At 41.5% G+C, this 15645-nt stretch overlaps 1 protein-coding gene across 2 annotated transcripts; it reads right to left on the reverse strand.

The window, feature by feature from the left end:
* Window positions 1-1407: 1407 nt before the first annotated feature.
* Window positions 1408-15426, reverse strand: LOC146554960 (sodium-coupled neutral amino acid symporter 2-like). 2 transcript variants are annotated; one of them, XM_085250783.1, is made up of 8 exons: window positions 15155-15426; window positions 14719-14789; window positions 12957-13038; window positions 11792-11850; window positions 11313-11456; window positions 2970-3114; window positions 2775-2872; window positions 1408-2423 (listed from the first exon to the last, which is right to left on the reverse strand). In XM_085250783.1, exons 1-8 carry the CDS (start codon window positions 15168-15170, stop codon window positions 2262-2264), a joined length of 777 nt encoding a protein of 258 aa, XP_085106909.1. In that variant the 5' UTR covers window positions 15171-15426; the 3' UTR covers window positions 1408-2261. The 2 variants fall into 2 exon arrangements, with proteins under 2 accessions (XP_085106909.1, XP_085106908.1); XM_085250782.1 differs by having other exon boundaries at window positions 14719-15426.
* Window positions 15427-15645: the final 219 nt, after the last annotated feature.

Consider the following 15645-nt stretch of genomic DNA (forward strand, 5'->3'; position numbering starts at 1 on the left):
GAGCCAGCCTGGATGAGTCCTTCTTTGCTGTGCTGCTCACCCAGCACACCACAGCATAGAAAAGTACTCCAGCAACCACAGACTGGTAAAACATCCTCAGGAGCTTCCTGCAGATGTTGAAGGACCTCCGCCTCCTGAAGAAGTACAGTCTGCTTTGGCCTTTTTTATACAAGTGCTCTGTGTTGCATGACCAGTCCATCTTGTTGTCCACCCACAGCCCGAGGTACTTGTATGCGTTGACCACCTCCTCTCTCTCTGTCTGAACTGGCAGTGGACCTGATCTGGACCTCCCGAAGTCCACAACCAGTTCCTTGGTCTTTGAAGTGTAGAGTTGGAGGTGGTTTATGTGACGAACTCCACATTACCGTCGTGTTAAACCCACTATTCTTTCACATTAGTGTTCATGTTTTAGATTAAACATCCCAGTTTGCACGATTATGACACATTTTTGTTTCCCATCCAGACATAAACATGTTGAAGATGCACCTCTTTCACTTAGACATGCAAACAAATTGAGTCTTAACTCTGCTATCATCCAATTCATGTGTTAGGCACAGACTCATATTAAAGTCGACTCGTCCCCAAAAAGAACAAGAAGAAAGCATGTGGAGGACAAGGACCAGCCTGAGATAAGAGTCCTGCTGATGATAGGGCATCTGTTCATTGAAAGATGTTTGTTTTTTTCAGGCCGACATCATTTGTGTACCTAAAATTGTTACGAATTCACAAATTCAGGTAAGAAAATAATCATGAAATCTGCATTTGTGGGTGAGCTTCCGTGAAGTCTGAGCCCATGTTTGAAGGAGGGAGGAGTATCTACAACTATGAACTACAATTCTGTTCCCCCCCCCCCCCCCCCCCCCAATTTGTGCTTAAAAAATGGCAGTCAAACCCTGCAAATATCAGAAACGTGACCTCTGGACTTTCAGTTACGATGGCAGATTGACCAGCTGTTAAAGGTATTCTTGCATCAGAATGAAGTTTCATTTTGACCTGCCCCTTAAAACTATTCAGGGTACACACCACACAAATCCTGAAATGAAGTCTCAACACACTTGCATAGCTTCAGTAAAACAAGTTGCAGTGAAAAACTCATCTTCCTTGGCCTAAACACACACACACACACACACACACAGAGCGCTTAAGCCAACTGAATTGGTGCCATGGATGAACCTCGGTGTCTGATCCTTGGAGCACAATGTCAACCTCCGTCAGCTTGGGGGCAGCATTGTCAAGCTGGTGTTTCAGCTCTGCAGAAATCTTTCTCTGGAGAAATAAACTAAAACTCAAAATTATCTGAGCCCACTGCTTCATTTTTAAAAGACAGTGGAGTTGAAGTTGTCTCCATGTGAACAAACACTCACTTTGTTAAATACTAAAGAATCTGAAAGACGTGTGTGTTTTAACTTTTCTTTTATTTGAATTAAACACTGCCTCCTACAGGCATTGATTGGCTTACATTTCTAAAACAAAGCCCTCAAAGGTACTTTTTGCAAATTGCAACTAAAACTTCATCCACCAGTGGGCAGTGTTTTTAATTTTTAAAAGGGCTGTTGCTGGTTTTTTTTTTTTTTTTTGACAGCTTGTTTTTTTAACTGCACCTTTCCCCTCATGAAGCTTTTCCTTTTCTCACACTGTTGTAAATAAAATTTTATTTTCATTGATAATAAATTTTACATTAACCTGCTGCACCATCTTATGGTACAGAATGGTATTACAGCAAAATATGGCCTGGGTCTATCTAAGCTGAACTTGGTCTCTCTCTTTAGCACGGTGCATAGGTGTTTTGGAGATTAAAAAAAAACAACTAAACATAGTAGTTCTTCCACATTCTGTTGTTGGCTTTAGCTTGGAGGTTTTTTTTTTCTTTGCTGCTGAGGTCAAGAGTTGGTTGACGTACTCTCAAGCGGAGATGTGCAGAAACAACATTTTCTGCACATCTCCGGTCTTCCATAAATAGATGACAACATTTCGGTGACGTGTGAATGTTGGAAGCACAGTGTGCCATCTACGACGGGCTCTCCACTCGGTGGGAAGGAATCCGCGTCGAGCTCTCTTGTTCGTTATTGTTTGGTTGAAGGTGTTCAAGAGTGCAACCTGTTTTTAGTTGTTTCTTAGGTTGGTTTTTTTTTTTTTTTGCATGTTTAACAGGTATCACGGCATGTGGTCAAAATTCAAAGTATTCTCCCATAAAGAAAAAATTTCAAGTTTCCCACAACCCCTGAGTGGGGGAAGTGGAACCGGGAGGCTCGCAGGCCTTCTCAAAGCAGTAGTGTTGTCGCTGCGCAGACCTTCAGCAGGTTATAAAGACTAAATACAGTTTCAGGAGAGACCTCGCTTGTGGCGTTCTTGATCCAGTCCAGAATGATGAGGATCATGCTGCTGGACATGACCGTGATACAGATGAGGAGGAAGAGGCATGCCTAGAGAGCAAAATAAGATCACAGTTAGCTAATGTGTTCATTCACACCAAGTTAAATGAAACCTTTCACAGTTTAAGACGTGTAATTTGTTGTCTTTGGTTCAGTATAAAGCTAATTATCTTACTTTAGCTTAGCAATGCAGAAGATATAGTATTAGTTTGTTGCACTGTACTGTTTTGTAATTAAAAATATGATAATTAATGAAAAAACAATAAAACATAAGATTGTTTGCTTAATATGAAGTTAAACTAAAGGGCTAATTACTGCAGCTACAACCGTGTCGAATCCTTGGCAAGGAAACAAATAAGTGTAAAGTTCAAAAACGGTTCATTTCATCGAACTCCATCTTACCCCGATCTTTTGCCCAGACTTCATGGACTCTTTCTTGACCAGTCTGATGTAGAAAGCTGAAGGCAGGATGAAGATGAGCATGGCAGCAGCAGAAATGTCTGACATTGTAAAGACATTTGGCATTTTAGTCACAATCCTTTCTTTTACTGTTGCTCTTTAAGATGTTATTACAGTATCTTGTATGCAGACACATACCTATAAAGCCAAAGATGTCCCTGATGGTGGGAACGAAAATAACCAGGGCATTTGTGCCAGCCAGCAAGAACACAGTGATGGTAGTGTGACGAACCCAGCTGAATCCCTTAGAAGGGCACAGGAGGTGGTTGACAGTGGTACGAATCTGCACAATGAGAAAGACACAGGGAGGTTATTCCACACGACCTATTATTTGTAGTAATTCATATTTTACAGTCCCTAACATTTTTTTCAAACTTACAGGGAAGAACAACATTTTTTCGTTACATGTATATTTAAGCAAAAGAGGTTTGCTTCCACACACACCACCTAAATTCTCTGGTGGCTTCTATGTTGTTTTAGGAGTATTTAAGTGGGTCAAACTAATATCATTTTGCAATGTCGACTCATCCCGACTACAAACTGGCAGGGTCGTTGAACTCTTCGTGAAGTTAACAACCATCTCTTTAGTCTTCTGAACATTTAGAGACAGGTTATTATTCTGACACCAGTCCACCAGGTCTTGTACCTCCTCTCTGTTTTCAGACTCACCGTTGCTGGAGATGAGACACACCACTGTTGTGTCATCTGCAAACTTGATGATGTGATTTGAGAATTACTGTGCAATACAGTCATGTGTTAGCAGGGTGAACAGCAGTGGACTAAGCACACAGCCCTGCGGCGAACCTGTACTCAGTCTGAGGACTTTGGAAGTATTATTTCCTATGAAGACAGACTGGGGCCTGTCAGTTAGGAAGTCCAAGATCCAATTGCAGAGAGTGATATCTATTGTCAGTAGGTCCAACTTCTTTACAAGCTTCTGGAGAATGACTGTGTTGAATGCTGAACTGAAGTCAATAAACAGCATTCTGACAAAAGTGTCCTTTTTGTCGAGGTGGGAGAGAGAAAGGTGAAGAGGAGACAAGATGGCATCATCTGTGGAGTGGTTTGGGCGGTAAGCAAACTGTAGCGGGTCCAGATTCTTTGGAAGCTGAGTTTTCATGTGCCTCAATAGCAGCCTCTCAAAGCACTTTGTGATGATGGGTGTAAGTTCCACTGGTCAGTAGTGATTGAGGCAGATCACAGTGGACTTCTTTGGCCCTGGGATGAATGTTGTGGTTTTGAGGCATGCAGGTACCAGAGCTGAGCTCAGTGATGTATTCAAGATGTCCGTGAAGATGCCTGTGAGCTGGTCAGCACGCTCCCAAAGCACCTGGTCAGTTATGTTGTCAGGTCCAGAAGCCTTTCATGGTTTTACTCTGCAAAGAAGCATTCAGTTTCTCTGGCAAAGAGGGATCACTGCTGCATGCCGGAGGTGTTGGCTTGTAGCACATGATTGTTTGAACGCCCTACCATATGCGCCGAGTGTCCTTTGAACCTGTGAAGTGTGTGTTGATTTTTTCTGCATACTCTCGCTTTGCCTGGTCTGCTCTGGCTGTAGTGTAAGCTTCCCTATTGTTGGACTTAAAGGCAGAGTCTTTGATTTTCATCAGGCTATGTAGCTTTGCAGAAAACCAGGGTTTATGGTTTGCACGTTTGATGACGATCTTGGAGACAGTGACATGCTCTATGCACTTCCTGATGTAGCTGGTCACTGAAGTTGTGTACTCCTCAGTTCAATTCAATTCAATTCAATTTTATTTATATAGCACCAAATCACAACAACAGTCGCCTCAAGGCGCTTTATATTGCACAGTAGATCGTACAATAATAGATACAGAGAAAAACCCAACAATCATATGACCCCCTATGAGCAAGCACTTTGGAGACAGTAGGAAGGAAAAACTCCCTTTTAACAGGAAGAAACCTCTGGCAGAACCAGGCTCAGGGAGGGGCGGGGCCATCTGCTGCGACTGGTTGGGGTGAGAGAAAAAAGACAGGATGAAAGACATGAGACTAATAACAGATATGATTCAATGCAGAGAGGTCTAGTAACACATAGTGAGTGAGAAAGGTGAGGAAAGAAAGGGACGATTCAGGGTCACCTGGTCCAGCCCTAACTATATGCTTTAGCAAAAAGGAAAGTTTTAAGCCTAATCTTAAAAGTAGAGATAGTGTCTGTCTCCTGAATCCAAACTGGAAGCTGGTTCCACAGAAGAGGGGCCTGAAAACTGAAGGCTCTGCCTCCCATTCTACTTTTAAATAATCTAAGAACAACAAGTAGGCCTGCAGAGCGAGAGCGAAGTGCTCTAATAGGGTGATATGGTACTACAAGGTCATTAAGATAAGATGGGGCCTGATTATTTAAGATCTTGTATCTGAGGAGCAAGATTTTGAATTCAATTCTGGATTTAACAGGAAGCCAATGAAGGGAAGCCAAAACAGGAGAAATATGCTCTCTCTTTCTAGTCCCTGTCAGTACTCTTGCTGCAGCATTTTGGATTAACTGAAGGCTTTTCAGCGGGTTTTTAGGACATCCTGATAATAATGAATTGCAGTAGTCCAGCCTGGAAGTAATAAATGCATGAACTAGTTTTTCAGCGTCACTCTGAGACAGGATATTTCTAATTTTAGAGATTTTGCACAAATGGAAGAAATCAGTCTTACATACTTGTTTAATATGTGCGTTGAAGGACTTGTCTTGGTCAAAAATGACTCCAAGTTTCCTCACAGCGTTACTGGAGGCCAAGGTAATGCCATCCAGAGTAAGAATCTGGTTAGATACCATATTTCTAAGATTTTCAGGGCCGAGTCCAATAACCTCAGTTTTATTTGAATTAAGAAGCAGAAAGTTAGCGGCCATCCAGGTCTTTATGTCTTTAAGACATTCCTGCAGTTTAACTAATTGGTGTGTGTGATCTGGCTTCATGGACAGATAGAGCTGGGTGTCATCTGCATAGCAGTGAAAATGTATGCTATGTCTTCTGATGATACTGCCAAGGGTAAGCATGTATAATGTAAACAGAATTGGTCCTAGCACTGAACCCTGTGGAACTCCATAATTAACCTTGGTGTGTGTCAATGGAAAATTGTACTTAGTAGTCATTATAAGCTTTTAATGATATAAGTTTGCATATGATAGAATACTGCATTATGACCTTTTAGATGTGTTAGACTGTTGTTCACTACAAAAACTTGTTCTGTTCTCTTTCTTAGTTTCTTCCCACAGCGATAATAAGAGCTGAACCACTCTTGTCTCCACTCCCTTCTGAGTCCCACAACACACACACACACACACACACACACACACACCTGCATATGCACTAACATTCCTCTGTCTATGAACAGATGTATTCACTATTGTATTACTTTTTGTATATAAATAAAGACCAGAGTGGTAACAAAGCGCACTTCACAGGGCCCCCACTCTGATGTGAGCGCTCTGTGACCGCCCTTGCAACGTGTGTGTCTCCACTCTCTGACTCTCAGCTGAAGAAGTGTCATTTAGAATAAATCTCTTGACATTTATTTTGGTCCTTCGTAGCCGGGGCAGAAACATCAGAACTGTTATCTGTGACTCTGTTCCAGGATCCAGCACTGATTCCTGACGCCGTGGGAAGCCAGCACCGAAGTCTGTGCACAGCCCTCTTAGACGAGGACGAAAGCCCTGGGACGTGAATTCAGGTCCGGGCCGGTGTTTATAGTCTGGTCCACGGCGGTGGGATTCAGTCTGATGATCCGAAACACCACTGAGACGTCTGAGGGTGAGAAAACACTATTTTGGTCTAACCCGCCATAAGGGTTTAAAGAAACGCGTAAAATAGGTTTAAGTTCACCAAAAGGACCTAAGTGTAGGCTGGTTTTAGAGGTAGCCGAAATTACTTCGTGACCAAATAGGTTTAAGTTAAATAAGCGCGCAAATGTCTATATGTGTGTATGTGTCTGGAAGTAAGTTGATTTTACAGCACAATACGCTGCTGAACTACTTCCATTTTTTGTTTTCTTTGCTGAGGCTCACGTACTGGTGACAAAGGAGAACGGTTGAGTTTCATCTCATAAAACTGATAGCGCTTCACCTTTAGGGTGAAGTCGAAGGCCGTATCAGTAAACCACTCTGAAGTCAAGTGTGCCAGTGACGGCCCAGCAAAATCTATGAAAATGGAGAATAAACAAGAAAAATTAACACTTGATTAGAAATGTTTAGAAAAACAACAAGCTGGAGCAGGAATAATCCAAAAGAAAGGGACTGTAAGACAGAGAACGCCCGACACGGAATGATTAGCTGCAACCACTGTGGCTGCCACCACCCAGACAGATGAAAGGGAGAGACAGACAAAAAAGTAAAAGCATTAAAAAAAAACGTAAGGAAGAGTATAGACTTTTCCAAGCATGAGAAATCGAAACTGAAGGGAGAACTGAAAATTAGAGATCAAAGTAGAGATCACAAAAACAGGATTGTATTATCAGCCGACTGAAGTTTAAAAAGGGTTGGAAACAGACCCGACTGAATAAATATAAATACAAGAGGAATAAAGTAAAATAAACAAAAGGCTAAATTACATTAGAGCTTATCTTTAATGTATTCAAACTAATAATAGCAAGGATAACAACCTGTAAACTGGTGTTAACAATGAAACATAGTTAGGATGAAGACCATGCCCAGAATGAATAGAATGAAAGAAAGCAGATAATTCACACAAACACATATTAAATGAAATAGAGAGATGCATAAAGTATATTAAGGTTGTGTCATTGTTCAGCCAAGGAAAGTGTGTGAAAAGGAAAATGTCTCCAGCTTGGGAAAGGGTGAAACTGCAGATCACCCACAGCCATTGGTGGATGCAAAATAAAATATAAATAAAATATTGTAATATACTATTGCTGTTATATGAAAAGATAATAGCATTAATAATGAAATAATATTAATATGATGTGAGGTGGATAATTGTTAAAAGTAGTCTGCATCAAGCTTAAGGTTTGCTCAAATTCAGTACAATGACATATGAGATGACGGTAATACAGAAAATATCTAAACTAATTAAGTGCATAGAGGCACTTGACCTGCTTGAAAACCTGTCATCCAAGATGAGACATTGCTGAAATATAGAGCACACCTATACTAACAACTAATAAGCTAAACCCTGTATGCAACAGCTAAAGCTACAAAATTGAGAAGCTGAATTAAATATGTGGTCACTGCTAAGCTGATGAGCAAGTAACACGTTTTTTAGAGCAGGAGCTGCATGCTATTAAACAAACATGCAGCTGTCTGTGAGCTCAGTTTTTCCCCTCATACTTCTGATTTGTTTTTGGCAGCATCCTTTATTTGCATCCTGACTCATGTGTGTAAAGCGTTCATGCCATCAGCAATTTGTTTTTGTTTTTTTGTTTGTTTGTTTTGTTGGATTGAAAAATAAGTAAATTTGTGATCACACTCGTGGATCACAGTGACATATAATGATTAGGCATATGATTTACTATTGCAGATGTAATAAGTTTATTCTAAAGTTCAAGGAGGACAAACAAGAACAGCATTTCCAGTTGTGTCTTGGCTGTTGTTCTCTGTGTAGTGTGCTGAGTTTAGTTTTTTTTTTTTTTTTTGAAATGTTGAAATGTGAGGAGTACTGTGACTTCTGAAGTGGCTCTCACCATGCGACCTTGATGATGATAAGTTCAGAGCCAGCTGGGAGATGGGTTGTCTGCTTTGCTTTAGGTGATAAGGCAGAAAAGTTAAAACTTAGTTTCTTGTCTCGAAAGAAAAAACAAAAAAAACAAAAGGAGGTTTTATGTTTCTCAGCCAAGAACAACTACAATTTCATTTTCTGTTTTTGAGAAAGGAGAATTTAAATAATAATAATAATAATAATAATAATAATAATAAAACAACAAAGACTGATGTTTTGTTTAAGTGGTGAAGAAAGCTAATACTGCAAAATACCGTCTAGTGCATGATCTGCGAGCAATAAATGAAATCACTGAAATGATGCCACCAGAATTAGCAAATCCCCACACTATACTGAATCAAGTCACTCCAAAAGAACAATGGTTCTCAGTGATAGACTTATCAAATGCCTTGAGGCGACTTTTTTTGTGATTTGGCGCCATATAAATAAAATTGAATTGAATTGAATTGCCTTTCCACCCCGACCCACAACACCTGTTTGGCTTCACTTTTGAGGGGCAGAGACAGTTTCTACTCTACGTAGATGACATTTTAGTGACTGGCCACACAGAGGAAGGGTGTAAGCAAAATACTATGGCTATGTTACGTCACTTGGCTGAGTTAGGGCCACAAGGTATCTTTAAATAAACTCTAATTATGGAGACCCGAAGGCACATACCTAGGGCACACCCTCTCAGGTGAAGGCAGAAAGCTACTAAACAAAAGAAAAGAAGCTATACAAAATGCGCCACAGCCACAAACCAAGCATTCACATTCTTTCTAACTGTCAGTAAGCCTGAGTTATGACCTTGGCTCCCTGTTTTTCTGCTTCCAACAAAAGGTGGGTGTTGTTGCGAAATCAGTTTTACCCCGGTTCTTTTATTCGTCAAAACTTCCAGAGACGGCACCGGAACTCAGTCATTTCACAAAACCTTTATTCATCTTTATTCATCTTCATTTAAGCATGCACTTCTAGAAGGGAAGACGAGGCCGGTGTGTCCCTCTGCAAAAATCTTCACCCCTTTGTTCGTTACAGCCAGCTTTATAGAGGCGTCCCCATCATAAAACCCCCACGGCGTGCTGCAAACTCTGTGTCTATGTGCACGAGCACATGAATGCCTACATGTGCGCGTTCCCGCGTGTCTATGGCTACGTTCACACTGCAGGTCTTGATGCTCAATTCCGATTTTTTGATCAAATCCGATTTTTTTGTCAAATGCAACAGCAAACGCGCTCTAGTGTGAACCCTCAAAGCGGCCCGCATGCGCAAAAGAAGACGTCACACACAACGCGCTCTGTTTAGACCCAGAGCAAACAATATTGTTTGACTGATGGCCATTAATATAAAGACTTCGGACTTTACGTTTCTCAATTTTTGCTTTAAGTTATTTACATAATAATGTAGATAACCTAATAATGATCCTTATTGCTGTTTTAGAGGAGCAGTGCTTCAAAGGATAGTTGCAGATTTGTCAGAATCTGCAGATTATACAGTACAAAAAATGTTCACGTTTCTCCAACATTGTCTTCCCAACAGTTTCACTGACATCTACACGGGATGGCCAGGAAGCGTTCGCTATGTCTTCTCCAGCGCTGATAATTGGCGTCTGTCTTGTGTCAGTGATGTAAAAGATGGATTTAATGCGACTTGACCGTTCAAACAGCAGTCGCTTTCTAAAACATCGGATATGTATCGGATTCAGTACCACATACGAAAGTGACCCAGATCGGATTTGAAAATATCGGATTTGTGCCGTTCACACTGTCATAGTATGATCTGATATGGGTATAGGGTCAAAAAAAAAAAAAAAAAAAAAAAAAAAAAAAAAATCGGATTTGATGCGCTTTCGCCTGCAGTGTGAACGTAGCCTATGTGAGTGCTCGTGTGTGACTGTGTACGCATACCTGTGTGTATGTGTGTGCACATGAGTCAGTGTGCGTGTGGATGTGTGTGCGTGACAGTTAAAACACTGTGGGTGTAGGTGACTCCCTAGGTCATAAAACCCATCTCCCTTCCAGACCACAGTTATCCATTTACAAATGTTGAGACCCCCACCCAAACATTCTCTGGGGAATTTCCACTCAGCATTAACTCCTCTCTGTTTTACTTTCACAGTTCAAGTGGGGGAGGGGTCTCCTACAATCTACTCCTAAGTTCACGACACAGTGAGGCCTTTATTATATCGGGGGCAGTGTCTCTAGTGTTCTACATTCTATGTTAACACATTTCTAAACTCTAAAATCAGCTAAACACTCCTACAGTGTGAAGCTCCCGTGCAATGTGCTCTGTTGTCTCTACTATCAAAAAAAAAAAAAAAAAAAGGCCCTGACTCTCTGAACACAATATTCTCTTCATAACTCAGCAGTATGAAATGTCATGAAACAGTGTAACTCACTCACAGTAAGTCAGCAGTATAGGATAATAGAAACCTATCTAATAAATCTAATGATTTTCATATTCTTTTAACTCAGAAGTATGATGCAAACTATGTACTGATTACACAAGAGAACGGCTGTTCAGCAGAGAGTTGAAGACATGTTTTATTTAGTCAGCAGACAAAAATCACTGTAAAAAATTCAAAAGTGTGTTTTTTTTGTCAGAGAAATTTAAATAAATGGCAGCGTATACTCACTCTTTGAGCTTGTTGTAAATGGGCAGGATATCAGGGTGGCACACAAAGGCAATAATAGGGACAGCATAAAGGAGATCAAAAAGGGAGATCAAAAAAAAAAAAAATCATAACTGACATCCAAACACTAGAAATGATTCCCTTACGGTTTATTTCAGTTCTACAGATGTTCTAAGTTTTGAAGGCTTTTACCTGTGAATTGATGACAAAGTATTTTGGCCTGCAGGTGTCCTCGTCAGAAGTATTGTCGCTGTGTGAGCTGTTCAACGAATGAGTCGAGTTGTCATTGTGAATATCAGGGAGAGGGCATGGGATCTGGAACTTTTTGATGATCACCTTGAAGGAGCGGAGAGCAAATTTCCCATTTTAGCTCCTTATTGTGAAGGTGCAAAGGTTTATTTACAGCATTTACAGCATGATCAGAAACAAAGACTTGACCGTTGTTGTGCTGTCCTGTTCCACTATTAAATTAATTCATTTGACTACATTTTTAGAAAAAAAAAAAAAAAAAAGGAATCCTGCTCTTTTGTGTAGCAGGAAGAGATTTCACTGGAAGACTGAAATATGTTCTGACTCAAACTCAACTGGCAAACCAAGAACAGGCATTTGCCAAAGATTTGCGTAAAGGATGATATGGTAGCATGAGGAATGAGGAAAGGTGTGTCACTCACCACAATCAGAAAAAAGACCATGCATAGCAGTGGCAGACCACTTGTGTAACCAAGGCAACCTGAAAGAGGAAAAACACAATTAATAGCGATGCCCCCCTGTATCACGTCACTCTAAGCCAGGGGTGCCCAATCCCGGTCCTCGAGAGCTACCGTCCTGCAGCTTTTAGATGCATCCTTGTTCCCACACACCTGAATCACATGAATGGCTTGTTATCAGGCCTTTGCCAAACATGATGGCATGCTGAAGAGATCAAACCATTTGATTCAGCTGTGTCGGAGTAGGGATGCATCTAAAAGCTGCAGGATAGTAGCTCTCGAGGACCGGGATTGGGCACCCCTGCTCTAAGCTATTAAAGTTTTAAAGGTTTTGAAATCTTGCATGTGTGCTAGTGTGTGTAAAGGGAATTTCTTTTCTTTTATGTATTGTTTATATGTTTTCGGAATATCACGGCCACCAGACTGGCCTTAGTCCATGGGCCCCTGGCGGGCACAGCCCAAAAGAGGGACACTGGACCAGCTCTGTATCCTCTCAAAATACTTGAGGTTTGCCCAACCAGTCTACATGTGTTTTGTGGACATATGGGGTGTATGGGGTGTTTGGCCCATTGCTCTGGGCCATTCAATCCTTATACAACCGTTGCAAGACTGGTCCGCATAGCCAGCAATAAGTCGGACTCGTTACTTGTGGGTGATGGGCTCTGCCAAGGCTGCTCTTTGTCACTGATTCTGTTCGTAATTTTTATGGACAGAATTTCTAGGCATAGCCAAGTTGCGGAAGGCTTTACTTGGGTGGGCTCAGAATCTCATCTCTGCTTTTTGTGGATGATGTGGTTTTGTTGGCTTTGTCCGGTGATGGCCTCCAGCTCGCACTGGAATGGTTTGCAGCCAAGTGTGAAGAAGTGCGAATGAGAATCAGCACCTCCAAATCTGAGGCCATGGTCGTGGCTGTGGTGTGCCCATTCCAGATTAGGGACGAGTACCAGGAGAAGGAAGCAGGAGATTGAAAGTGGATTGGTGCTCTGGCTGCAATGATGCAGACGGTGTACCAGTCTGTCATGTTGAGGAGAGAGCTGAGTGTACAAGCAAAATTCTCAATTTACCGGTCAATTTATGTCCCTACCCTCACCCTATGGTCACGAAAGAACAAGATCGCAACTTTCCTTACCTAAGTCTCTGCGCAGTGTCAGGGGCAGGATAATGCAAAGACTAACCAGCAACACCAGGTAGTCACCATGATGTACCATTGTCTGAAATACAGGACAGAGCATGTCAGTGTTAGTTGACAGAGATCACCAATGAATCATCATGTAGGTAAAGATTTCTGTAGCTGTGTTAAAGGGGCAACACACCATGTTAGGTTGTTTTGCAGTGTTATACTGTGAAATCTACTATGAATTAGTTAGAGTTAGAATGTTCTGTTAGTCTTATCATCTTTCTCAGGTGTATCTTGCATATGAAGTAGCTTTGATCTCATCATAAACTGATGAACCAGGACTACAAGTAAACTAATTAGTTCTGTGACACAGAAAACCGCACACTGAATCCACTTTCTCATCAGACTCCTCTCAGATCCTCTACAGCTTTTAGTCCTGTTTAACACCGGCTACATCAACTGTAAAATTGAAAGCATTTTGTTTGTCACTAACCAAAACAACTACCATTTTCATCTCATAAGGCCCCCCTGGCGCCAGCTGGATGCTCAAGGCAAAAGCTGACGGGAATAACAAAATATTCTCCTTAGATAACAAGACTGTGTTGTGACTTTCTTCCTCCTCATTCAAGGTTACCTGCGTCGACTGAAGATTGTTGACTTTTGCCCAGCCGGGTGAAGGGACACTTTTTGGTGAAGGGACACTTTCTCTCGGCTGAACACGGAACACACACGCACACATATGCATGTACACTGACACAGACCTACACTCACCCCACAACCCCACTCCAAAGCGTATGCTTCGAAGCTTATGCCTTCTATGTTGTGAGATGTGATGATTCATGTGCTGAGGTGTTTTTTTCTGTTCTCAAACTGATCTCCCTGTGTGGCTCAGTCTGGGGGGAGTTCTTTTTTCTTGTCTTTCCTCATGTTGTGCATTTTCCATTGTTTCGACTGGGGTCGCTGCTCGTGTGGTCAAGCAGCCAGGGCTACCTAGCCTGACCTGTTCAATTCAATTCAATTCAATTTTATTTATATAGCGCCAAATCACAACAAAAGTCGCCTGTCTCCCCAATATGATGTTTGTGTATTGTATGTGTGATTGGCATAGTATCATCTATCTTAACTGCCCATTGGGGATAAATAAAGTGTCTCTGACTCTGACTGATTCCCTAAAAGGGCCCTCTGAAAGAGCCACTCAGAGAGATGGAACACCCTCCGTCCTTTAAAAACAGCCAGACAGTCCTCCTACACATCCCGCCTGTGCTCCAAGCAGAGCGACAAATGCCTATTTCACCTTCCCTCAGCACTTGAAAAACAACTGGCAGCCATTTTGCTTAACATGTCCACCTCAAGTGCTTCTCTCAGGTGTTCCTGGTCTCTTTCATTCCTTCTAGGAATTTTTGTTTTTCACCAACACCTTAGTCTTAGTGCAACCAGGAAACATTCCTTTTAGGGCGAGTAAACTATGCCGTATTGACATTTTGTTTACATCTTTGGCTGCACAACAAATGGTCTGGTGCTCTGATCTGAACCACTACCAAAATCAAATCAGATGTTCCTCCTTGGACAGAGGCCAACCTGACTGATTTGTCCTCGGATATCTTGGAAATAAGTGTACAACCTCCAGGTCCATCAAATTAGATTTGGTAATAGTATTTATTTAAGTAATATGCCAGTATCAGCAGTGTTTCTTGTGGTAGGTGAAATAAAACAGTGAAACATGAACAAGAAAGAAATTTTGTGTGGAAGTTGCTAAAATATTTAAGTTACTCACTTGACATTGGCTCCTGTGAATGCTTTTATAACGGTGGGTAGTTCGTATGATGTAGAGGTAGCTCGACATGACTGTTGAGGGGGAAAAAAAAGCAAAACAACAACAACAACAACAACAACAACAGCAGTTAACACATTTTCCTGTAAAACTGAGGGAGAGAAAAGAAAAGGAGGAAACTGCCATAAAAATAGCGATCTCTAATATTTGGCAAGGGGCCCAGATGTTCCAAAGAAAAGAATCACGACATGTTGTAAAATGACTCAAGGTTTTACTGGAAGCTGCTTCCAAAAAACACAAGCTGCTTTCCATCAACCAAGGTTTCCCCGTGTCCTCCCCCCTCCATGCGCTCATTGCAGACACAGAGGAGCAGTGATTTGGCTTTCTGAGTGAGCACATGTTGGATCTATTACAGTCATGTAACATTCATTTTTCTTACCTCCAATATACCTCATGATGATGAAGAGGGAGGCTGTGAATTTTCCCAGTCTCCCAAAGACTTTGTAACACAACTGCTCGTAATCCAGTACACCTAAATACACAAAGAATTGTGGATTAAAAAAAATACACTAACAAGCATTTGGGGATGTTTGCCTGTTAAACTTATCTAATTCATTGGCTATCTTCAGCAACAAGTGCACAGAATACAACGAGAAGATGGTGAAAAACTTAAGGAGAATCCTGTAAATGGAAAAGGGAGTGCTCTGAGTCCCCGTGTTTTAACCCAGGGGGCATGATTATGGATGCCGTGCAGGTGCGTCCGCCCTCCCTGCACGGCACCGCAGACCACGCCCCACCACACTCTCTCCAAACAATATTGACCGAACCAGCAGCAAATGAAGATCCAAACTAAGCTTCACATAAACATCGTCAAGGACTCCCTCTGATTTTTGCTGTTTTGCTTCCACCACAATAAAATCACTTCACTCT

This window comes from Mchenga conophoros, linkage group LG17 (genome assembly GCF_057382185.1).
Source record: "Mchenga conophoros isolate Kocher_MC1m ecotype Shallow Benthic linkage group LG17, M_conophoros_male_GT1.1, whole genome shotgun sequence".
Classification (NCBI taxonomy): Eukaryota; Metazoa; Chordata; class Actinopteri; order Cichliformes; family Cichlidae; genus Mchenga; species Mchenga conophoros.

Excerpts from the sequence above, each read along its gene's own strand:
- LOC146554960 (XM_085250782.1), bottom strand. The coding sequence starts at position 15,141 with ATGTTACATGACTGTAATAGATCCAACATGTGCTCACTCAGAAAGCCA. Across the intron at positions 11,851-12,956 it reads GACACTGCGCAGAGACTTAG|GTTGCCTTGGTTACACAAGT; the intron begins GTAAGGAAAGTT and ends TTCCTCTTTCAG. Across the intron at positions 2,424-2,774 it reads AGTCTGGGCAAAAGATCGGG|GCATGCCTCTTCCTCCTCAT; the intron begins GTAAGATGGAGT and ends TTTGCTCTCTAG.